Source organism: Ambystoma mexicanum, chromosome 6q (assembly GCF_040938575.1).
Source record: "Ambystoma mexicanum isolate Mex_15411 chromosome 6q, UKY_AmexF1_1, whole genome shotgun sequence".
Taxonomy (NCBI): Eukaryota; Metazoa; Chordata; class Amphibia; order Caudata; family Ambystomatidae; genus Ambystoma; species Ambystoma mexicanum.
In genome coordinates this window covers 399,788,826-399,814,713 of record NC_090937.1, presented here as the reverse complement: position 1 = coordinate 399,814,713, position 25,888 = coordinate 399,788,826, and the positions used below count along the sequence as shown (strand labels likewise).

The 25,888-nt window shown below is 44.1% G+C and overlaps 1 protein-coding gene across 2 annotated transcripts in view; it reads left to right on the top strand.

Moving 5' to 3' along the window:
* MGST2 (microsomal glutathione S-transferase 2) overlaps window positions 1–25,888 on the top strand; it is a 133,090-nt gene that overhangs the window by 67,749 nt on the left and 39,453 nt on the right. For both annotated transcript variants that reach the window (XM_069630896.1, XM_069630895.1), the window contains exons 2-3: window positions 6,232–6,331; window positions 15,956–16,026. In XM_069630896.1, the coding sequence (XP_069486997.1) occupies window positions 6,264–6,331; window positions 15,956–16,026 (139 nt within the window). In that variant the 5' untranslated portion in view covers window positions 6,232–6,263. The remainder of the gene's footprint in view (window positions 1–6,231; window positions 6,332–15,955; window positions 16,027–25,888) is intronic.

Genomic DNA, 25,888 nt, shown 5'->3' with positions numbered 1-25,888 from the left:
ATTATTAGATTTAGGATTAGACAGAGGTTTTTCAAACCCTTTTTGAAGTTCAATGCTAGTGATCACCCTTGAACCACTTGTGTCTGTCGTTTTACTGTTGATACCATGGTTTCCTTACAATAGTCATCAGTATGGTGAATTATGAAGAAATTGTATTTTTGTTATGCTTTCTGTTTTGAAATGTGTTGGTTATTGCGAATGTGTGTTGGCTGTTTGGACAAATAAGGTACAATGTGGCCTAATAGATGGAATGTCTTTGTAATTAGTGAATACTACAAATAAGCGTTCCCCCAAGAACAGGTCAATGGGCCGTGTTGGTACCGGTAGAGGGTTTCCCAGACCTTTTTATACAAATAATCCACTTCAGATTGATGAAATATAGGCACTAATCCAGTAAAACGTGTCGGTTTTTATAGGTGATTGATACATTTCTGAGCATTTGCCAATCACATTCAGTGTGAACCAGCTGGAGTTCCACGTCCTATAGATTTTGCACATTGCTGGTCAGTGCATGGGATCTTTCACTGCTGTAGGTCTTGTTCTCGGTCAGTGTTTGAGATACTCATGCAGCTTGTTGTCATGGATGATATATAAAGAATTCTCAACCCTACAAAAAGCGAAATTGATGTGAAAATGTACTAGACGTCTCTTCAAAGTTTAAGAATATCGTTCTACTTTGGATTTAAATGCAATGTGTTTGCTCATTTAGAAGCAGCCATAGATAGTTCCAGCACATGCAGCTTTGTGGTATTTTCGCTTTGTGGGGTTTTTGCTCCTATACCAATGCAAACAAACCAAACATTCAATGCTGTGCAAAAAAGATTGCATCCCGTCTTAATGCCCTGCTCAGAAAGTAGCTCCTTTACCATGTTGATACCTCTGAGGTTCTCGGAGGGGCCTTATCCATGCCCAGGATCTTCCTAGGGTGGCAGTCCAAAACCTCCGGTTCCAATGGAGTTGGCACCTATGTTTAGAGGTAGATGTGATATTTCATTAGAGATAGTTAACTGCTTCAAGAAGGAGCCGGTCAAAAAAGAAAAGCCTCTGGCAATCGTCAATGAACATTGAGGCCCTTTAACTGAAGGCCGTTTATCTCTCCATGCATTGAACAATCAAATGATCTGTGGCCCTTTGTCCGGGGGCCATCATTATGGATTGAATCCAATGGCTGTAGTAGTGAGGATCTGGTGACTGGGGACTATTCTTTCTGTACTGCATAAGATTCTGGGGACCATTCTGGGGTACTTGGACTACTACAATGGAATCTATTTGGGTTAGCTGGCCTTTTTGATTCAGCGACTTCAAAATGCTGCAGCCTGGCTGGCTCTTGCAGCCACCCGCCTCTCCCACTCTCAGGACCTTCTACATCAGCTTAATTGGCTTCCGTGGGCAGTCACATTAAATTTAAGATTCTTTGCATTGTTCACCGGGCAATCCCTCATTCAGGAGCTGAGTATCTTCAAGAAAAATGGACTTCTTACGCCCCGATTAGGTCACTTTGTTCTGTTTGTTTGTTTTTATTATTTATAATGCGCAAGCGTACCCGGGGGTATCAGGGCGCAGCCTTTACACGAATATTCGAAACTTAGTTACAGTACACAGAATATGCATAATACAAGAATAAAGTACACCAGTGTTATAAAAAAATCAGTAATAGGCCAGCAGGCCATTATATACAGGTAATTATATACAGGTAAATGGGAGGCACACAGGCAGGTAAGCAAGAGGGGCACAAGTGGTTTCAGTATGTGCAGGGGCGCTAGGCGCTTCAACGTCTATTGGGTCTCACGTTTCAGCCATGAGATTACCAGTGAGCGGAAATTCTGGTAGGGCATGTCAATTCTAAGGTTTGGAGGCAGGGAGTTCCACAACAAAGCAGCTTTTACTGGGAAGCTGTTGCCCCCTGTTGTGGCCCGTTTGTAATGGGGAACAGATAGACGGTTTCTGTATTCGGTTCTGGTGGGTCTTAGTGATGACTGTCGGTGGAATCTGTTGATCAGGTAAGTTGGGGCGGCATTGTTCAAGGATTTATGAATGAGTGATGCCGTTTTTAAAAGGATTTTATCTTTGGTGGCTAGCCAATTGTTCTGTTGGCTGAGATTTGTAATGTGTTCCCTTCTGGAAGTGCCCAAAGCTGCTCTTAAGGCATTGTTCTGGAGGGTTTGCAATTTGCTAGTGGTAGCCTTGGTAGATCCCAAATAAAGGGCATTGCAGTAGTCAAGGCGAGACAAAATAAGAGCTCTGGCGAGTGTCAGGCAACTAGAGTCCGACAGGAAAGGTTTGGCTGCGCGGATTAATTTGCATGTGTAGGCCGTGGAGGATGCAAGGGAGCTCACTTGTCTTTTGAAGGAGAAATTGGAGTCTAGGTAGAATCCCAGTGTTTTGACCTCCTGTCCAACTTTGATGATGTTTCCGTCAATCGTGAAGGAATTGTAGGCCGGGCCAAGTGTCTTTATATTGAGCGTGGTACCCAGGATAATGAGTTCTGTTTTATCATCATTCAGGCATAGTCCATGAGTGGCCATCCATGCCTGGATGATGATATACACCCTATTTAACAGGGCCAAATCCTTTCCATAATCTCCACAAAGCGGAAGGAGGAACTGAGTATCATCTGCATAATTAGTGTAGGTGATACCGAGATGATCCAAATCATCGAAAAGGGGCTTGGTAAATATGTTGTAGTAGAGTGTGGGGGAGACACAGGAGCCCTGGGGAACGCCGCAGGTGATAGGTATGGGGTCTGCTGCGGCCGTGGGAGAGAAGACCCTCATGGTCCTACCGTTAAGAAAGGATGTGATCCATATGATGGCCTCTGTTGAGAAGTGAGCTGCAGTATGGAGATGTGAGCATAAGACAGAATGATCGACCAGGTCGAAAGCTGCAGATAGGTCAAGGAGAAGGAGTAAGGCAGCTTGCCCGTTGTCTCTGAGCGAATCAATCTGGGCTTTTAGGTCAATGAGAGCGGTTTCCGCCCCATGTTGCGGCCGGAACCCAGACTGTCTGGATCCTAAGAGGTTGTGTTCTTCCAGGTGCTTCTGTATTTGAACATAGGCCATTTTGTCCACAATTTTTAGAAGAAAGGGAATGGTCGTTATGGGTCGGTAGTTGGTGGGTATGGCAGGGTCGAAAGTAGTTTTTTTCAGTAATGGGAGTACCCAGGATTGTTTTAAGTTAGTGGGGATAGATCCAGTGGCGAAGGAGGCATTGATCAATTTTGTGATGAAAGGGGAGAGGTCCCGGGCAGCATCTTTGATGAGCTGAGCAGGGCACAGGTCTCCCTGGCAATTGGACGGTTTCAAAGATAGGATGATTTTTTCCACTTCCAGAATATTGACTTTGGCGAACTGGAAATGGGCTAAGTCGGTATGCATGGGTTTGTCGTGAGTTTTAGAGTTGAGAGTGTTATTCAGGGAGGCTCTTTTGCTAGAAATTTTGCTTTAAAGAGTCACAATCATATTAGCTAGGGCATTCTGAATGTCTGAGCACCAGTTTTTATCTTTGGTACAGGTGTCAGGGGGTGCTATGGGGGTTTCTATTTCTTTAAGGATTGTAGAGTTCTTTCATGTTTGATTTGGCTTGGGATATACGGGAGTCAAATGAGGTTCGTTTGGCCAGGTAGATTTCTTTTTTGTACAATGCTGCTAATTTGGAGAGTTTGAGTTTGTTTGAGTCTGAAGGGTTTTTTTCCAAGTGGCCTCACAACTTCTTTTTTGCTGCCTTAAGTTTTTGAGGAATGGTGTACACCATTTGTTAAGGTGTGTTTTAGGTTTACTTGATCAGAGTTTGAGTGGGGCGATGTGGTCCATTGCGGAGGCCATAACCTTGTTATATTCTTCGACCATGGACTCAGGGTTCAGGTCATCTGGCAATGTGTTGAGAGTGGGAAGTAGATTAGGGATAAGTCTTTCTGCTGTGATGTTTTTCTTGTTTCTGGTGAGAGTGAGTGGGGCCTTAGTAATGGGCGGAGGTGGTGGTCTATCGGTGGAGAGCATGAATTAAATCAGATGGTGGTCGGTCCAGGCTAAAGGTGAGATGTTTGTAATATTCGCTAGGCAGTTATGGTCGGCCACCCAGTCGAGGGTTCTGCCTTTCGAGTGTGTTGGTGACGTGCATCTTTGCGTGAAGCCTAATTCAGATAGAGTGTTGGCTATAGTGCTGGTGGGATGGTCTTCCGTGTCATTGTAGCCCAGGTTAAAGTCTCCTAAGGTGAGTGCTTGAGTGGAGCTTTTAAGATTGCTGCCCAGGATAGAGTTGAGGTCTTCATCGAAGGTGCCAATGGGGCCTGGTGGGCGGTAGATCAAGTAGATTTTAAGGGTTTGGGTGTTGGTGAGAGGTAGTTTTACTGCTAATGTTTCACAGGAGGGGGCATCTATAGAGGTGGCTAGTCTCATGGTGAGACTGCACTTATGGATAATGGCGACACCACCTCCTCTAGAGTTGGGTTGGTCTTGTCTCAAGATGGTATAATTATCTGTAATTGCCAACATGAGCATCAGGCCTGCTGCTGGGTCTAACCAGGTTTCAGTGATGGCAAGGAAGTCCAGGTCTGCTATCAGTATTAAGTCTGCGATTTCAGTGGCATGGGCTACCAGCGATCTGGCGTTGATCAAAGCTCCCTTGATCTTAGGACTGGCTGTGTTTTTGGGAATGGAGTCTGTCTTTTCTGAGGTGGTAGTGTGGCGCTTGTCCTGTGTAGTATGGCGCTTGTCCTGTGTAGTATGGCGCTTGTCCTGTAAGGGTTGGGGGGTGCCCAAGTTGAAGGAGTTATGAGGGAGTGAGGAGTGAAGTTTAGGTGATGTTACTGAATTGTGTACCGGGATTGGGTCGGAGTGGTTGCGTTCTGCGGTTTTGTCTATTAGGCAATGAGCGGGCCAAAGGCTTGTGTATTTTGGTTAGCCTGGCTTTAAGTCCAAGGTTCCTTTCTGTAGTGATACGAGGGTGACAGGAGGGTGGCAGTACCAGAGGCTCAATTAAATCTTAAGTAAGGTACTTTGTTGTTAGATCTAGATGAGGCAGGCATGTTAGGTAATAGTGGAGTCATCTTAGTGGGTAGTGCAGTATTGAGGCTGGTCAGGATATAGGCCAGCAGGTAGGAGGTAAGTAGATACATACTGGGTAAAAGCATCAAGCTATGGTGGTTATTCTGAATAGCAGGCTTGTGTAACTACAGTCAGAGTGATACAGTTTGGCTGAAATGCATAGAGAAACACCTAAAGATGAAATGAGGCAGTATGACAGGAGTGCGAGATAGATGCCTGGTATCAAGATTAGGCGGTTTGGCAGGAAATACATGGATAAACACCTGAATTCATATGGGTCTGGTTGGCAAGAATACAAGATGAACACCTAGAATTAGATGCTGAGTGAAGGTACATAGGCTTGCATCAAGCAAATATTGCAATAGCGGCTAAAGACTAGGTAATTGCGCGGGCTGGGGTAGTAGCAAGTCGCCTACTGTGGCTACATTATCTGTACGGCACAAACCTAGTGAGCTACAACCATCAGACTGGTAGATCACGCTAGTTGATGTAAGGAGGCTATAGACTAAGTATGTGGGCTAGAATAAATAACAGGGTCATGAACTATGTCAACATTATCTGTACCACCACGAGTTATGTCAACATTATCTGTACAACACGTACATTGTGAGCAAGAATACTACAGTCCAGTAGATGATCACATTTGATAGATATGTTAAATTACATGCAGCAGTGCTGGTATACCATTCTTAAAGCGGGAATGCAAGCATAATTGAGGTTGGCTCTACAATTCTAGGCAATAGTCAATTAGGATACTGAGGTACAGATCGTAAGAGTGCATGATACATACATGGTAGTAGTTGGCAGGCTGTACTCCTCAACCTGCCAACTACTCTTCTGCTCCACAGAAAATCTTAATAGTGCCTAGAATTCAAAGAGCGTGAGCGTTTCCTTTTCATGCTCCTTCTATGTAGAACTCCCTCCCGTTTCAGCTTTGTGAAATGATTGACCAACTTGGCTTTCCTAAAGCCCTGAAGATTTACCTTTCCTGAGTTTTTGTTTGTCGTTTTTTCTTTGCTTTTTTGGAGGGTTTCTTTCTCACTGGTTTGCCTAGTGCCTAGATGCCTTCAGGCTTTAGTTAGCACTTTATAAATGCTGTTACACTGCAGTAAATTACAATGTTACCCACAAAACGAGTCATCCCTAAAGAGCTTAGTTAATGAATACATGCATCCTCTTCTCATTTCAGGTTATTTTGCCAAACTGGTTGGCAACTGCAGGATGAAGCACAAGATAATGCCACCAGCAGTCACCGGGGCGCCCGAATTTGAGCGCACCTTTCGCGCACAGTAAGTCTGGTTCTGCTGCTTGTCTTTTCGCGATCATTTGTAAATCCTGGTTGTGCAGGCTGCAGAGCATTGGACCACATTATGAGTGCGGCACTGCAGGGCAAAGTGACGCTAACACATCTACTGCCACTTTACTTCATCACTATATTCAGAGTTTTGAAGTCAAGTGGAGGAACCATACAGAAGTAAATGAGTTCAGAATTGATTGCAGCACCTGGGTTGCAAGTCTGAAGCATAGTGGAACATGAATCCAACACTTTAACCAAAATAGATTGGCTGTCTTTTCTTTGCAATTTAATGGAGGGTTGGTAAGGAAAGATTGGACATTGTTGGCTCTCTGTTTATGCAAGTTCCTTTTCATGTTTCTTTGCATCTCCTTTCTGTTTTAGCATGCCCCTTTGTAAGATGGTATGGTTTTTCAGCAGACACACGGCTACAATAATTATCAATGTGTAGCAAAATTATTGTTTCAATTGGTGTGATTTTCATTAGTTGGTTATTACATTGTATGTATTTCTATATGTTGATTTTTTTGTTTAGGTGCAGTACTCCCATGGGAATTTCATTTATACTTTTTATATTTGAACATTGCCTATAGAGCTTCTTATGACAACAGGAACTTCTAAATGTAGAGTAAAGAGGACTTGGAGGAACGCCTTCCATGTCTGAAGGGCATTTAAGGCACTGTACCCTTTTAGATTGCCACTGGGATGCGTGTCTTACCTCGAAGAAAACAATTGAGTACACAGGATGCATGTGTCTTGTGGCTCTTAACTAATTTGTATTGATAGGGAGTAGTTTTATCAAGCACTGTTTTAATTTTTTATATTTGTACTAAGACATATGCATGTGTTATATATAGGCTCCAAGCCTACTCCATTTTCTCCTTTCTTATTTGCATTACAACTATGATAAAAATTAAAAGGTACCTAGCTGCAATCTCAACTATGAGTATTTATGATCAACTCATTGACTTTGATGATAAAAACCAGGAAATAAAATGACCCGCTAACTCTCTGTCCTAAGGGTGTGGAATTTACATTTTAACCTATGACTGTGAACAACATGGAGGAGGTTTTGAGAAAACTACCCCCATGTCCTGCTTGGGAGACGTTTTTCCTGTGAAAATAATTCTGGAGAACTTTAAAATATTTGCTCCTTTTCTGGCCAGATTTGTCAACTAATCTTTTAAGCACACTAGTGTACTTGATGTCCTTAAATAAGTTACTGTGATGTGTGAGAAACCTGAGGATTTTCTCCCAAGTAGACCTCAGGAAACATTTATTCAGGTGACCAGGGTATGGCTGGCACTCTCAGATCCCAACCCTGGGGGTGGACGAGCGAGGGAGGATCATCTGGTTAAGGGGCCCCGGGGTCATGCTGAGGGGAAAGCCCCAGGTGAGATGCGGTATGATGCAGAGCAAGGAGAGGAGTACGAGATCTCTGAGGCCTTTATAAGATACACTATATCTGCCTCACCTCCTCCCATTTAAATCGCTCCCATCCAAACCCACTAATCCCTCCAGACGGAACCGATCCCCTAGGATCTCAAACCCTGTAACGCTCAGAAACCTGTCATCTTGTTCACCATCCTAATACTCCCAAGCCGCCTTCTGCCTATCCCATGGATTATTATTTCCCACAATCCCCACCTGTTCCCATAATCCCCCTGGACTATTTTACGATCTCAGTTATCCCGTCTGCTTCAAGAATACCGTCCCTCTGATTACCCTTTTCTGAATCACCCCAATCCCCTATGTTCCGTTCTCCATCCCAGTTATTTTCGTCCATGGCCCCAACCTTCCCTATTTCGTCCGTAGGCTATTATGACACACCAACACCCTCCTTTTCAGATACGAACATTCTTTCATACCACAATAGACAACATACTAATGTTAAATCTGTGTACCTGTCATGTCCCAACCCGAGGATCAGGCAATTGACTCAAATCACACACACATGCTGACCCTTCCTTTTCCCCACAGGGATAAAAGGTGGAGCAGGAGAGTGCAGTACGTGCAAGGTGAGAAAGGCGAGCATAGCAGACACCACGACGAGACGGCTACCACACGGCAGTTCAAACTAAGGAGGAAGGTGGTGGGAATCGAGAGGGTGGTGAGGAGAGAAGTGACCTTGCCCTTTTCATCCTAGGCCGGCGGAACTTTCTTAGAGGAATGCGCTCAGTGAGAATCGCAAAGTGGCAAAGTTTTGCACCAAAAGCTAATGAACTTTAAAGAAACTGTTAAGGTGTGAGGGGGAGACCAGCTGCAGAGGGAAAGCAGCGCCATGTGGGTGCCATCTCGAGAGACTCTGGTATAGCCTTCTATTGAGAAACTGCAGGAACCAGATGGCCATAGGAAGGCCGCCAAAGGAACTCAAAGTGGTCATACGTGAGGGTTGAGTAAAAGCCCCGTACAATCGAAAGACTTTGATTTGTGAATTGACATAAAAGAAAGGGAAGTGAATCCCTCATCATGAACAAAAGAAAGGGACGTGAATTACGTGACTATATGAAACATTGAGAAGGAATTGTAACGGCTATATTGAACCCGGAGAAGTGAAGCTAAACCCAAGGCCTGGCAGTCGAGAGAGGTCCGAGTCCGAACGAGGGAGATCCGAGGAGTTATCACCCAAAGTTTAAGAAGAAAAGAATAAGAGATGCAAAGAAATGCTAATTGAGAAGGGTCAGCCCAGAAGAGGGGGACCCAGCAGTGAAGCCATCACCCTATCTGGACTTTGGATTACAATTGAGAAGAGTCAGCCCAGAAATGGGGGACCCAATGATGAAGTCGTCACCCTATTGAAATTGTGAAAAACAATACTAAGATGGGTCAGCTCAGAAGAAGGGGGACCCAGAGGTGAAACTATCACCTTATTTTGAACTTTGGAAACAAACTTTCATTTGTTAAAGGAACTTTTGTTTTGCTGTTTAATCGCATCAGGCTCGAAGGCAAGAGACCTTCAGAGGAAACGATACTTGGCCATCGATGGTACTGAGAACTGTCATTTGGAACTGTTGTCTCGGGCTGTAGAAGCCAGAGACCATACTTTGCTACAAGCTCAAACCTTACCCCATGCTCAAAACATGGGGAAGGGAGACCCAGGCTACCACCTCCTGACTTATCATTTGAAAACACTTCTTTTTTTTTTCTTGAGAACTTAACCCCCACACCCTTTGTATCTAGGGTAAGGAATTGGCAATAGGTTTTCTTAGTGTAGGACCTTTTATTTGACTTGACACCACTAGGACTGCCTTATTTTCATTTGATGGTCGACACCTGTCCCCATCTTAGATTTAGGCTTAGATTAGGCGTTTTTCCAACCCGCATACCAAGTTAATTGTTCAATAAACACCCTTGAACTGTGATCACATGTGTCTGTCTTACTTGTGTCACCATGGGTTTCTTACAGATGCCACTTGTGAAGAAACTGAGTTTAAACCCCAGAGATGCAACTAACCTAAGGCTAAGCACAAATTCCCACTTTCTGCTCAAAGTGATTGATACATCTGCCAGTATACAACTCAAAGCAAATGTATAAGCCGCCTCTATCTCACATCCCAAGCAATCTGGCTTTAGAACACACTATGGCACCGAAAGTGCACTATTGGATTTACAATCCAATATGCTGAATATTATGGACAGAGGGAAGGCAGGGATGCTGATTTTACTTGACCTATCAGTGTTGTTTGACCTACTTGATTATGACCACCTTGTAACTGCGCTGGCCACAGTAGGTAACTGTTCAGGGAAGGCCAGTGAATGGGTCTGATCATTTTTCACTAACGGGCGATCCACCGTGAATTGGGGTAATGCTTCATCTGACTGAACTCCAATACTTTATGGAGTACCACAGGGTGCATGCACGTCACCTGCATTATCTACACTAAACCACTCTGCGACATTCTTGTCAATATGGGCATGCAATTCACCAACTATGCTGACGACATGCAATTACTGTTTGAGCTAAATGGGAAGTACAAGGTACACACAGATAGGTTGAATCTTATCTATCAAACCAGTAAACAGTAGATGTCATCTCACTGGATGTTCCTAAACAGCAATACAATAGAACTCATGATATTCGGATCCCCCAATCCAGAAAAAACTTCCACCTGAGTATGTCAACTTTACTATTTAGAATTGTTTAATTGCTGTGCTGGAAAAAGTTATAACTTTGGGTGTTTACTTGTAGGCCTCATATGGGGCATACACACGTTAGCTATATTTCAAAAAAATCACAATATCACTGAAAGCTCTTGAGGCAGATAAAACCCTTCCTTTCGGTAAAAAACTGCATTGCCCTAGCACGTGCCATAGTTCTTCCAATAATTGATTACTGCAATGCCCTTTTGGGGGCAGAGCAACTCAAAATGGCATTCACAAACTCCAGGTTATCCAAAAAAACACTATCCGTATTGCCAAGAATCTGCCCTGGAAATCACATATATCTGCCATAAGAAAGGAATTACACTGGTTACCTATGGCTGCTCGGGTGCAGTTTAAAATCCTCACTTTAACCCACAAATGCATGCATCGCAATGCTCCCATCTACCTTAAAGACGGGCAGACTATGCATTCACACAAGAGAATTCGGTACAACGTCCTTTCATCTCCTGCAATTTCATCCCCTGACATTTTAACCTGTACATTACTACGAATATGCTCATCACATTTTTTTAGGGGGGTGGGAAAGGGCAGATAAGGGGTTGGAGGGGCAGGGAATAGCTAAAAATAAGGGGGGGGGGCGAGGGGCTTGGGGATAACCCCCTAGACCCCTCCCCCCCCCCAAAAAAAGAGCGTTTTTGTTAAAATGCACACGTTAAAATGCCTGGGGATGAAATTGCAGGCAATGAAATGACAGAACCAAAAGTTCTAAGGTCATCTGGCTCCTGGTTGCTTTCGTGTCCAAAAGTCGAAACAAACAAACGGTAATGGCTGAGCGTTTCCATAGTTGGCACCAAAAGCATGGAATTCCTTGCCCTTAAAACTTTGACAGAAAAGTACTTTTACTTTTGTTCCAGAAACAGTTGAAAACATTATTTATTTATTTTTTTTAATCACTTTATTTAACATTTTGAAAATCAAACTTCAATATAACAATCTCTAGTTCACAACAGTGTGTCCAAATCCCAAAACTTACAAGAACATTTGAATTAACCAAATCAATACATAACAACATGAACAACCATAATATCTATAGAATAACAAATTTAACTTTATAAAATATCCATGACACACAACCAAAAAGACAAGACAACAAGAGAACAAAACAAAAAACACACAACTAACAATCCCCCACCACTAGAAACAACCCCCATTACTTTTTAAATAGAATTCCCTCTTTCTGCATTTACTCCTCTTGATGTCCTGTGCTAGATGTTGTTTTTGTCTGATGTCTTGGTGTGCGCCCTTATGCCTGCGGGCGCGTTAGAAATAAAGTCCCAGTAGTCCTTAAAAAAAGTGGAATTTTGATCTTCTTGGTTAGTGTTTGGCTCACCAACACGATATAAGCTGCAGTTTTCTGTGAGTCAGTCTTAGTCGATTTGTGCGGTGCAGTGTGTAACGTAAAATGTTTGTTTTATAGGATTTTGTAGCACAACTCAAGTAGTGGTGGTGGTAATGGGAGTAGGGTCAGATCAAGTGGTTAGTGTAGTTGCCTGCTGTCGACCCATCTATTGTGTGTGTGCTTAACATACACATTCAAGTGTTTTGGGTCATGTGGAGGAGCATACATGATGTTTCCTGTCTGTGCCTATGGGGATTGACTTGTTGCAAATGAACCAGGCATGTAGAGTAAGTGGCTGCTGTGGCGGGTTTTACATCTTGCTGGCATGGGAACCCAAAATGTTTCTACATCCAAGATTGCAGCTTCCCATAGGTACAGATTGGCTAACACATGTACGAGTACATGGTGTGGTGACTGTGTTGATGGGGCGGTGTAGGCTGTCAGTGAGGGTGGAGTTGTCTTTTGATTTTGGGGTGAATGTGAGTTTGGGGCATTGTTTGTGTGAGTTTGTGTGCGTAACAGTTGGTGTACTCTCTAGTTATATTAGTGATATCATATTGGGTAATCATACCGGATGTAGTGTTGGTAGTGGGTGCACTGTCAGGAGGCCATTGTGGTGGTTATTGTTGGATAAAGTGGCATGCCCACATTGGCAGACCACCTCAAATATTCTTTTTTGGACTATGCTGACTCAGCTGCAAAACCTTTCATGTAGGATCTGGATGTAAATGATAAATATTAAATTACCTTCAGTCCAATGTTAGTATCTGCATCAACCATCTTCACGGACTGAACACTGCGATCTGTATTCTAAAGTGACCGCCCAAACACCATATTTCTATCCATCAAGTTAGTGGCATTTTCTATATTTAAATAAGGAATCCTATTTTAAGAGGCATGCAACCCAACCTCCTCCATTCACATTTTTAATCCTAAAGGGATTGTCGACAGCCTCCTATGGGTCACGATTAGATGGTTCCAATCTCCACGAGCCAAAGGTGGGAGAGTGAGTTACACTTGGCTACCGGTATGTAGTGTTTTGTCATTGGTAATTAAGGAACATGGGTTGTTGTCACCACCACATTTCTGTAGCCTGGACTCCCCGGTGTACCTGAAGATACCCAAACAGCACAGAGGATACGTGCCACATCACAATCGTCAATGCATTGTCCTTTGGGTCCACGGTGAACCTTTTTCAAGTGCTTTCTCCGTTTCCTTGGCAAAGAGAATGCACAGAAAAGGTTGCAAGGGAGGATGGTAGTGGAGGGGTAGGACGAGCGATGGGTGCAGATGGGTTGGGAGATGGGAGTTGTAGAAGGTGGGATGGACAGTTAGGAGGGGTGGTTCAGTGCATCTGAGTGAGAGGTAAATGCGTAACCAATAACGTACTGACTGAGAGTTGGACTGAGGAAGGGTTGGCCTACCGCCACACGTGTGACTCCTGACTCCCTGATGGGACCCGGAGTCAAGGATTAGCCCTGAGGAGGAGGTAGCCCTGTTACCTGAGAAAAAAGAAAGGGGAAGAGACATTAGCGAGGAAATTAAGAGAACAGGATTAACCCATTGTAGTTTCATTCAGGAGCACAGACCGCTCTACAAGGGATCAGGATAATGGCTCTCTAAATCACATGCTATTGAAACATTTTAGGTGCTACTTTTATGCTAGGGTGTGAAACTGCAATTATCTATGAGGTGCTTAAAGCTGTGGATGCTGGTGGCATGTAAAGTACTGGGAGGTTGATTTAAATGCCTCTTGCTGGGGCTAACAGGTCCCAGCATGCTGCATAAATGTGGGTCAAGCCTGAAAGACAAAAGCAGAGTTATTGATGCGGCCAGGGACCCCTTACAAGGGGAATAACAGTGGGTAGAGAGGACTCCCATGACAAGTACCTCCCCCTCCCTCCCAGCAGAAAAAGGTTCACTAAAGGTAATTCCATTATAAGGCATTCTGGCTGTTTTGAATACATAGAAACACACCACATCATGAAATCATCCCCAACTGAAAATTTAAAGGACTGCCGCCTTGCTTCAGAGGGGGGAATTTGAGTATAATGACATCCAAACCTGATCACACCACTTTACTGGGTCCTGAGGATCCTAAATCGCCTATGTCACCGTGTTTGAATGCTCTCCTGGTGTCTGCTTATCAGACTGTCAAGCCAGCTCGTCTTAAAGGTTTCTGGTATTGTAGAAGACTGCAGATTCAGAGCCGACCAATGCAGGTGAGGTACAGAACCACAGAGGTGGTCTAAATGCAATAATGGCTGGAATGATGGAGCTCGTGTGGTAACAGCCTGCAACCAAAGTTGCAAGAGGATTTAACAAGGGCAGCAGTCATTACCACCATGTATGGTCTTCCTCTACAGCCATTTTATTTTACAAAGAAAAGAGTTTTGTATGGGGGACATAACTTCCTCGTTTAATAAACATATAAAAACAAGATGGCTGCCATGCAAAGAGTCAGTGGGAGTATCGAAAGCCCCTTTTCTATATCCATGGCAGCCACTGGTGGTTTGGGAGGAGGAGCCGATCTGAGGAGGCAGCAGGTAAGTGAAACATGCTTATTTTTGTTTCAGGAGATACAGGGGCTGTTTGAGTCGGTGGTGCAAGTATTAGCAGACAAGCATTTTTTTTAGAAGGTGGACTTATATCAAAGTATTCATCCTGTATTTTGAAAAACCAGACTGGCGGCTTACTGGATGTAGACTCACAAGGAAAAGCCAAGGAGAGGATTGAAAAAGGGCAAATTGCGCTTAAGGTCACCAGGGGAAACGAGGAGCTAGACAACAAAAAGGTACTCGGCTGAAGAGACCTGGAAGAAGCCAGTGGAAAATCAAAGGAAAGCTTTCAAATGAGCATTCAATACCAGCAACCTTCACGGGTAAGCATGGCAGATAAGATGGCTGGGTGCCTTTACAGAGGCGCTGCACATCAGGTGACCAGTGTGATAGTTACTGTAGTGCATAGACTATGAGACAGAGACATGGCTGCATTCAGTACCCGCACACAAGGGCTGAACCCCATCTAAAGGTCCCACCATCCCCCATCACCTATGGCATCATTACTTTCACAGCATACATGAACACATGGCAGTATAATCATCTCATCAGACCTTCACAGTTCCTAACCAAGTGCCAATTTATTCATTTCCCTTCCTGGCATCCAAAAGCTGCCTTCTCCCAATCAGTCTCGACCCCATGTTTCTCTTTCCCTTTAAACCCATTTCTTTAAGGGAGAAGAGGACGAGCTTATAATTGTTTATATTTCCGGAAGCATTTTTCATGTTTGTCACCACTCCCCAACTCCACGTGCCTCACACTCCAAGCATACTGCATAACCTCCTTTCTACTTAATGTTTCCCGACCCATGTCTAACATACTTAGCAGCCCCTTTGCCATATGGGGCTGCATTTATTGGATACCTCCCTTGCCCTCATTTCACTGACATGTTTTTTACGAACACTGGCTTGTGGCAATCTGAGTGCCACTCTCCAGGGGTCTTCCCCTCTTCAGACTCACCAGACATTGGACTAGGCAGGGCCCAAGCTTCCACACCACCCACACTTTTCTCATGCTTGGGGCAAATCACACCTGCTTCTGTCATTCTTTCCTTGACCCCCTTAACATGTTCCATTGAACTTGCTTGACGCTAGATGATTGCTCTAAGATCATAATGATCCCACTACTGATTTGCACGCCGCAAGGTGAGGGTCCAAGCAACCTGTAGCCATTTCTGTAGCCAATAATGTGGTCCAGCTTTTCATTCAAACAGCTGCAATTCACATGGGTTGCTTCAGCTTGATGTGCACTTCACTGGGTAGGAACAAGGAAAAGTGCGGGTGACCTGCAGATGGTCCTGCCCCAGCAGCCATCTTGTCTGTGCTCCGTAGAGATTTTGCTGATCTCCTTTTTGGCTGTGTGTGTGTATGGTAGCAAAATGTTCTGATTCAATTCGTAGTCACTGATAATGTAGTCCCTTTTATATTTCGGCATGAATGAATGTAATAATGCTTTCCATTTTCTCTGCTCTTTTTGTACTGATTTTGAGAGTTCCGCTGGAACACGTATAATGAATCCATTTCAATGTGATTAGTATATCAACTTCTTTTTTTTCCAGACAAAACTGCATTGAGTTTTACCCCGTTTTCCTGGTTGTCCTTTGGACTGCTGGGTGCTTCTTCAACCAAGGTAAGGCGTTCGGCTACTTCATGAGGAAGTGCTATTTGTTCCGCAACTTCTTCTTTGAGTGTGTGAGCCCCCATTTGTTTTACATTTTGGAAGAGTGACATTTTTCCCAGTTTCATTGTTTATTAAGTCTTTATGGAAACGTTTTGGGTGCCATTTCTGCGTTTTGATCCTTCAATTGTGATTTGTAGTATAGGAAAAAAAAGTCACCAAGCACTTTGAGGGTCATTGTCTTCCACTGCATAGACACCCAGGTCTCAGCCTGGGAAAACAAATAACAGTTGCCACCTTGCCCGTCAGGAGTGAGCCCACCAGATCTCTCCTGCCACAGGGCTGAGTGGCCTGGGTACAAAGGTGGAAGTATGGGGGTAGCTGTTCATAGTGAGACAATATTGCACATCGTTATACACAATAAACTCCCTAAAACATTCTTTCTCATCTGTGCCTCCCCCCTGTTGTCACCTATCACCACTCTACTTGCTAGTCCAACAGAACCACATACCATTTAAGTAAACCAGAATGTCTCCAGGACGGAGAATGCCCTTATTCATTCACTTGATCTACATGTGGCTGTTAAGATGAGGCCAACCCCAGTTCACTATACTTCCCCTTCCTTGTGGAGCATTTACAAACTGTTTCCTTCTATATAACTAGTACATTCTCCCTCGCCTATGATATTACTTGGTGCAGTACAAATGGTCGTTCTCCTATGTTTTGTAGGGTGGAGAGGTATATGTGTCTATCAGCTTCCTCTTACCTCATGGTGTTGAACTCTTACAGCGACCGATGGGATTGCTTGCCAGTGATATTACGGATCCTGCTAGAATTCATCCTTCCTCACTTCTCGGCTCTATTCAGGGATGCTCTGCTAATGCCATGGCATCCTCATCTCTTCTACCCTTGTTCAGTGTCTCAACCAGGGTAAGGACAGCATCACAGATGGGCAAGTGTGGTACATACCATGCATGCAAAATAAGGGTCATCCAGGAAGGATGCTTCCTCCCTCATTGGGGCACTCCTGTTGCCTTAGATTTCCTGAAAATAAAAACAATGTTGAGCATATAACGGTCAACCCTTTAATGTCGAAATGCCTGGAGCGTAAAAGCCACCTGTCTGAGAAGCCACTTCAGGTGCTCTTACTATGTACTCAGACCAGTGGTGACCAACCTGTCGATGTCAGCCATTTTAGCGTAAAGCACTCATTTTCCCTCGCCAATCACTATGGTAGCATGGGCTGATGGGAGCTGTGGGCCAAACCATCTGGAGGGTGAGAGGTTGACTACCCCAGGGTCACGCCTCTGTGTCATTATAGCACTGGCAGAAATTCTGCATGAAGCCTGTTTCTTTGAATGAAAGAAGGGGGCTGCTGGAGCTGTGCTGTTCTTGCTTTACATCCACTGGGTACCCTTTGCTATGTTTATAGTACACAGATGAGGGTTTAAACAGTCAAATGTCAAATGTTGGTGATTGAGGGCAGGTAGTAAAAAGGAAAGACATTCTTCAAATGTAAAGTATAGTCAATTCTGTTTTGGATATGCTCTAACAGAGGTCCTGCTGCCGTAATCTTTATTATAAAAAGAAAAGTGGCAGTGGGGAAGGTCAACTGTGAAATTCCTTCCACATTAGGAGCTTTGAGGACAAGAGTATGTTGCTGTTTTCAATGCTGCAACAGGGGACTTTCTCACTTTTTTAAATGATGCATGAGCGTGCCACTTTAAAGTACTGTGAGGAACCTGTGGGTCTCCTCATCTCTTTGTTCGCAGACTCCTCCTCTCAGGTGGGCAGGGAAAGGCCATCGCTTTTAGATCCCGACCCTGGGGGTGGATATGTGAGGGAGGATCACTTGGGTGGAAGGAACTTGGGGAATGAGGAGAGGACACCCTTAGGTGAGACACAGTATCCCCCTTTCCCTTTCATAATGAGCCCTCTATCCCTAAAGCCTCTGTGGGATATTGCCAACCCCTTACCTTCTACTACTTTCAATCTGTTCCCCAGAAACAACATCTTAGTCATGGGACGAGGAAGAGACACATCTTCATTTCATGGCCACATATCAGAGACCAATCAGAGGTGAAAAGGCATCTTGTATTAAATCAGACAGTTCTGAACACCATTCTGGCACTGGGACGAGGATGAGAAGTATGGAGGCATACCAGAGGAACAACCAGGCTTGTCTGCCTAATGGAGTCCCCCAGAGTCAGACAAGAGAACTCAACGACCCACACCTGAGATCACTAAACAAACCTGATGGATATTAAAATGCCCGCCATCCTGAGGGGCAACAAACGGGCCGGAAGAAAGGAAGCACGAAACCCAGGTGGCTGGAGCTGTGCAGGAGAAGTGGATTCTGCAGCCGTGGTCGGCTGTGCAAGGGTCCGGAGGTCCTGCTATCCACTGAAGCGAGTCTGGTGTGGAGAAGCCATGGAGCTCCCTATGACCGCAGCCGCTCCCAAAGGAAGCCAGGAGAGCGGGCGGTACGCGCTGTGCAGACCACGAGAGGAAGGCGGAGTCGGGAGAAGCCAGAAATCAGCAGAAGCCTGTAGACGCCCATTGCAAAGGACGCCAGGAGGAAAAATGCTGCTGTGTGCAACCGGTGAGTGTAAAGCCAATATACACTCTGACCGGGGCGCTCTGGTAACGTTTAGCCAAGTTCTTTGCAGGTACCGAGTGAGAGGCAAAGTGATTAAAAGTACTGTTGAATGCCAGAACAAGTATTATTAAAATATCAAATGAACTGCAACCGATTGAAGGCACTTGTCAATACGGAAGACAGGGGTGGACTGACCTATATTGAACTCCGGCGATTTCTCGGTAGTCCTCTGCACCTCTGTTGTGTAGTATTTCCACATTTTCCGACAGGAAAGGGTTGGGTTTGCTGAAAATGTGTGATATGGGGCCACTTTGAAAATTATTTCCAGGGCCTCTTTTGGCTCCCAGTCCACCACAGACTGCAGAAAGTAAAAATGGATTGAAATCCATTGTGAATACCTCACAGAGTAAACGGTATTGAAAACCCTTGTGAATGCCGCACAAAGTCAGTTTAATGCTTATAAATGGAGCAAAAGTGGTGTATGAAACCAGGGCCAAGGAGTACAGAGTGTGAAACAAATAATGGAAAAGTCAAGGGAATAATAAAGAGGTAAGAAGATGGAAAACTAAAGACTGGCCCATATCCAGAGGGGCCCAGGCATGTGTTGGCAGGAGCACTCAGTGTCACATTCTGCAGACACTGTCCCGTGGCTGCTTTAGCCACCATGCACTTTCTTATTTTTGTTTTGTATTTCTGCGGCTCTTGCCAACACAATTCTGGCTCTTGCCAACACAAGTCTCTCTGTTTGCCATGCCTGGGCCCGTCTGCATATAGGCCACTTTTTAGTTTTCAGTCCTCTTACCTCTTTAGTACTCTCTTGACTTTGCCTTTACTTGTTTCAAACTCTACAGAATTCTTATTGCCATTCTTCATTACATCGAGACCTACCTTTTCCTTATCAAAATCCTTGCAGACATTATACGTTCGCTTCCTCGCACTCTCCATTGCAGACATTATGCGTTTGCTTCCTCGCACTCCATCACAGACATTATGCGTTCGCTTCCTCGCAGTCTCCATTGCAGACATTATGCATTTACTTCCTCTCACTCTCCATTGCAGACATTATGCGTTCGCTTCCTCGCAGTATCCATTGCAGACATTATGCGTTTGCTTCCTCGCACTCTCCATTGCAGACATTATGCGTTTGCTTCCTCGCACTCTCCATTGCAGACATTATTTTTGACCAGTATAGCAGTATTTTGAAACACCAAACAGGATGTTCTGTGCCTCTATATTTGTAGAAGCTCAAGGAGAGAACATTGAACTCTCTTGGGGCAGACAGGTTTGCATGTCTCCAAGAGACTGACTTAAAATCCCACAATATATCAGAAATATAAAAGACAAGCAATCATAACCAAAGAAAACGATAAAATGTAAACATACATACAAGATTCCATCTGATATATCCGAACTATGGTGCAAAAATGGTTCAAATGTATACTAGAGATGGAATGGACGAAATCAATTTTAAAATATACCAAAAGAAAATGTTGACCACAAGTGCTTGAGATTTGCGATTGGCAAATTAAATTCATGTAAGGATATGGATGATTGTGGCCGCCTGTAATTTTTGCACTTTTTTCTGACAATATATTAGCATTACGAATTCCGGCCAGATGGAGGAGTGTTAGGCCACGAGAAAAGGGTCTGGACAAAGCAGACTGGGAATTTATTAATTGGTGATGAGCTCCATGAGGAGAAATGGTTTTAGTTTAAGGTGGTGGAGAAGGCTACTTGGGCAATTTGCTGAAGTGGGCTATGTTCGCTAGAAGGGGGAAATGAGAAGTAACCAGCTATAAATACAAATGAAAAAAATGTCAGCCATAGTATAAGGATGTCTATCTACTGAATTACATGACTTTCAGTAAAAAAAAAGAAAAATAAATGAAACTCATGTTTTAAAAAAAGCATTTGTATCGGAGTGCAATATCTTCCAGTGTTCTAGCATGTGGCCGGACACTAAGATCTGCCAGTACTAGGTCTTTCCACCTCTTGTGTTCCCTATCACTAAGGATGAGGCTAACACTGCTGTGTAACACAATTGCTGTACAGTCTTAACCCCGACAGGGATTGTATCCGCTCAGTGATGCATTCCACTGAGTTTTGATGCTTTTCAAACGTCCCCGGCCCAGACTGGCCTATAGGATGGTGTCTGAATTGCAGGTCCAGTATGCTAGTTTTTAACCAAAGTGCATCTTTTTGATGAGCTAAATACTCCAGTCGCACCACTGAAACATTCACATAGGCAGGACTTGGCCCTCAATCCTCTGGCACCAGGAGCGTGGAAAGAGGAGATGCTCACAATGTCACGTCCCACACCCCCCCTGCCCCCGAAGCATCTTCTCATTTAACATGCAGCTGTGCCCACCTCCTAGGCCAAGGGCATAGCTTGGCTGCAGTTTCCCCTTCATTGCTATCATTATAGGACCCCAGTCAACCACTACCAGGTGCTATACTCACTGCTCCAACAGTCTTTCTCCACTAATGTTAAGCCTCGCAGTAAGCTATCAAAATGAAGGGGGTTGTCATGGGGGTTAATCTGTACTTCCAGGTCATTGGGGGCACCCTGCCTCACTAGGGGCTGACTAGGAACAAAACATTCTACACTGTTAGTTACCATCCCCCTACTGGGTGCTAGGATCCCACTCGAACAATGGAATGTCTTTATCAACTGAGCGTAACAGGCACTAACATCTACACCCGGGGATATGCAACATCCTTCAACAAATTATGTATAGGCCTGGAAGTCTGTGAGAAGCCACGCCTTAATATAACAGTTCCAAGTATAACGACAGCTCTATATGTACAATATTTCAGCGCTGTTTTATACTCTCTCACTCACCCAACCCGTTCATGGTGGAATCCTAATACACACAGGGACAAATGAGGACATGCAACAGATTATGCATATAAAATATGCTTTCTTTACTCAATGTTCAATAATAAGCACAACCCCTTGCTGTCCCTCACGACAGCAAGAGAAGAACGAGTCAGTGTTGTAGGGCAGGCATTGTATCACAAGAATGACACTGACACAGTGGATCCAATTTGCAAAACCTATATTGAAAATGTTGGAGCTGGAGAAACTCCTACTTTGCCCTATAACTAAGATGGGAGTAGTCTCGGCCATCAAATGATAAACAAAACAGTCCTAGCGGAGTCCGTCAAATCAAAATGGCCTATATTATCAAAACCTAATGCCTGCCCTATCTCTTGTACAACAAGTGTAAAAAGGAGAAATGTATGCAAAGGAAAAATCAGTGTTCAAAGAATAAATGCGGTTGAACCAGCTCTCCTCCCCATATTAGAGCTCACTGAGTGAGGCTGTCCCTGTAGGCAGAATGACACACTCTGGCTTGGTTTCCAACATTATAAACAGTTCCAAACTGTGGATTGAGGCCCGCCTGGCCTTCCACGTTAAAGTCTCTTTTCTTGATTTCCAAAATTAATACTTCAAAGCAAAGTTCACAAAGGTCCCCCTCTGTTGGGCTCAGACCTCTAATGTCAAAGTTCAATACAAACATATTTATTTATTGTTTTTTCATATAGCGCTTATATACACAAGTGAAGCACGTCAAAACGCTTCAAGGCGGGACGGTAACAATGAAATACAGTAATCATTCTTAGGCCTTGAAGATTGTGAATGATCGAAACAGAAAACCTAACATGCTAGGCCTGACATTTCTCCTAGTGCAAGTGCATGAAGTGGCACAGTTGAGACCAAACCCAGTGAGGGGGAGGGGGGGCGGAAACACAGTAGAGGGGGTCCCTTGGGGAAGGCATTCCCCCTCCCCCCAAGGGGGCTCTCTTCCCCAAGCTCATTGTACTTTGGTTCTCCCTCAATGGGGCTCGGACCATTTTGAGATGTCAAAGATTTACAAATGTGCGTGGCTCTCTTTATAGACCACCACAGGATCACTTCGACTCAAAGTTCACATTTACTCTTGCTTAGTTCACATTTGCTGGTCATACACTTTATTGCTTCAAACAATGTACCTTTCACAGAGATTTTCGAGTGGGCTACTTCCTTTTGCCAGACCACTCTGTTACTTAGTATTGCTGATCTTGCAGCTGTCTTTACTTCAAAGTTCATTCACAGGTCTGCCTTTCTTCGCGTCTCATCCACATGTGTGCAGCGTCACTTGCAATATAATGTTGCTACTTCATTCGATTTGACACACAACGGTCTCTGAGGTTGCTTGCTAATTCACCGGCTGTGTGTGTCTTTTTCTTGTTTTTGGTATTTCTAATTCACGAGTCAAGGTTAGTAGCACATGCTTGCCGTCGCCTCCCCAACTCTGCCGTTCACCCAGGAGGATCACTGGCCTCCTTGAAACACAATGCAGTCCTCACTTGTGGGATCTGGCCTTCTCTGTGTTTCTTTCGAGGCCTGTCGGGGGCAACAACCTCCAGTAGGGAACCCTTTGGGGCTTTCAGCCCGCTGCTCTCCTCCCTTGGTCCATTGCTCTGCTCCAGTAGGTGTGCCTTTGTCCCAGAAGTTCTGCTCGTACTTGTGTTCCACCTTGCTCAGAGTGCGTCTTTAAGTGTTGCCTTTTATTTGTGTGAGGAGAGCTAATTGGTTAGGTGTATGCACTTAGTGTAAAGTGCCTGACTTTGCCTGACCCGATTAACGGGACATGTCTAGTACGATGTGAGAGAGTTAGTCTGGTTACTCTCAGTCACCCTCTTCCTTGGCCCAGTGTTTGTGTAAAAGGGGGTGGAGGGTTCGGACTTCAGAAATTCCTGAAAAATAGGATGGGATAGATGAAAAAAGGGGGGAATACCGCTTCTCACCATCGGTTATCTCACAACCATTCCCTGAAAACCCTTCACCCAGGTGATCCTCCCGCACTGGTCCACCCCCATGGTCTGGATCCAAAGTCAATGGCCAGGCCCTGGCCACCTGAGGGAGAGATCCCCGGGGACTAGCGGGTGAGACACCCTCTGGTTTCTCACAGTGTGTGCAAAAATATGATTTATTATAAGTTCCTTATAAATTCTCACTAGAATTTACTTCACAAAGTCATATCACAATTCACCAATAAAATGTAGGCCAAACACCCACTTGTTGTGGTGGGCTCTCTTAATCAACAATGGAAAATCACCAATTTAATCAGAGGATAGACCACCAATGCAATACCACAAATCTCTCTGGTGTGCAACTTCTAAACACCTGAAATGTTACAAGCCTCAACTTAAAACCAATCAATCAAGAGACAGCTTCTCAAATATCAAAGCAAACTACAATAACTTCCAATAGCACTAAATCCCTACTAATTGGTGATTAAGGCAAATCAAGAATCACACTTACTTGAAGCTCAAGCAATTCATAAATCAAATGCATGGCAAGTATAGGAACACATATAGCATCTTGGAATGGTCATTAAGGCATGCCTGTCTGTGTTTCTAAAGCTAATGCATAAACCAGCAATTAAGAAAAGCATTCAGGCCCTAAGTGTCTATGTAATCAAAGCACAGACTTCTGTGTTGGGGACCCCTTAATGCATATCCTCAAAGCCTGGTACTCTGGATATGCAGTTAATTGGCCCAGTCCATGAGCAGCATGTCAAGCAGTATGCATGTCCCTCTGCATTCAACGCCAGCTCTGTTCTCCTGATTAGCTGGTGCTTTTATAGAGTTCTATATAGTGGGGTTCGGTGGGAGTGCTCGAAGCCACTCTAAAATGTAAATAAAAACTATGAAGCCTACGAAGAAGTAAATGATGTTCTCCTAGCAGAGTGCTCTTCAAACTGTGGGGCTGGTCCCCTTTGGGGGGGGTGAACGAACGGTGTCCGGGGGGAGGCACCAGGCTCTTCCAAAAGAGTGCAGTGACTGATTTTAATAGAAAATATAAGCAGAAATGCCATCTAGGACGGCCCAGCTACTGTCGTAGCATCTGTTCTGAGCTTCTTCCTATTGTAAACCAAAAGCAAAGCATCTATGGTTAAATAAACAAAATCTTTCTACCTTTCCTGAAGTTCTTGCCTATCTTGATAGCATCTTCTCTCTGCTCATTGCGATGCCATCACTCTTGTTTACAAAAGAAACTGGGCACATGATTTTGTCTACAATTGCTCCGGGCAGCTCATAAAGTAAGAAAACGCAGGTGTCTTCTCCATTTCAAAACATCTTCTTATCTATGTCTGGAGAATCTGTTACAAAGGACAAGGCCAAATGTTCTCAAAGCATGTTCAAGCTCTTTTTTGTATCGTCCATCTTTTTATGATGTGTATCGCTACACGGTACGCATATATATATTGTATGCAAATAAGTATTTACGTATGTTTCAGGTTATATAGCACCTTAATACAAGTTATATAAATAAATAATTGTGGTTAAAAAAACACAGCACTTTAAAAGCATTCTGACTCTAAATGAAATGACGCATGTTTCTACACATATAGTGCCCTGCTCTAAGCTGAGTAATTGGCTTGTAAATGCTGCTAAAATGAATTTGACATCAACTAACTAAGTTTACTGGGCCTCAGCCGCCAATAGTCAAATTCTTCCCTTATGTTGTGTAAGCTCAGAATAGACTCAAAGGTACAGCGTTTCCTACACCTGCTGCTTTGTTTGCCCCAGGTTGGGTGGTCTGGGTATAATTGCATGTCGGGGTGGCGTACAGAGTGGGTCCAGTGGAAGTGACACTTGCGGGAGGAGGCTTAGAAGTAACACAAGGAAGTTCTTCTTCCCAGGGAGTTCTAAATACACTGGGGCACTTTCACAATGTGTCAGAGGGATAGATCAGCCTAAAAAAGAAATATATCGGTGACATGCTTAGAATGTAAGAGCGAAGAAAAAGCTGGAAGCAATATTGCATGCACTAGTCAGCTTTCTACTTTTGAACTGAAGTTCACTTCTTCTAAATGTGTTTAAGTAAACATCACAAGAATTTACTCGGAACGGGGAAGGCAGTTCATTTTAGCCATTATTTACAGATTTCCTTTCACTGTACCTCTTGGAGTTAGTATGATTTTTAACTTTAAAAGTCTCAAACAGGTTTTCCTTTCTTAAGATGTTTAGGGATTTTACATTATCTTTATCCACATTAAGATGTTCAATTCGTGGATCAAACAACTCATAATGACAATTCCCCATTACATACTTTGGTATTTGTAAGAAGTTCTTCCCGTTGGGAGACAAACACTGTGTCTCATCCTATGAAATCTCCTCACCACCGTGAGCCTTGTCTCTTCCCAGGTGATCCTCCTGCAGAGTACCACCCCCAAGGTCAGGATCAGGAAGCGTCAGCCCTTCCCTGGCAAGCCCAGCTCC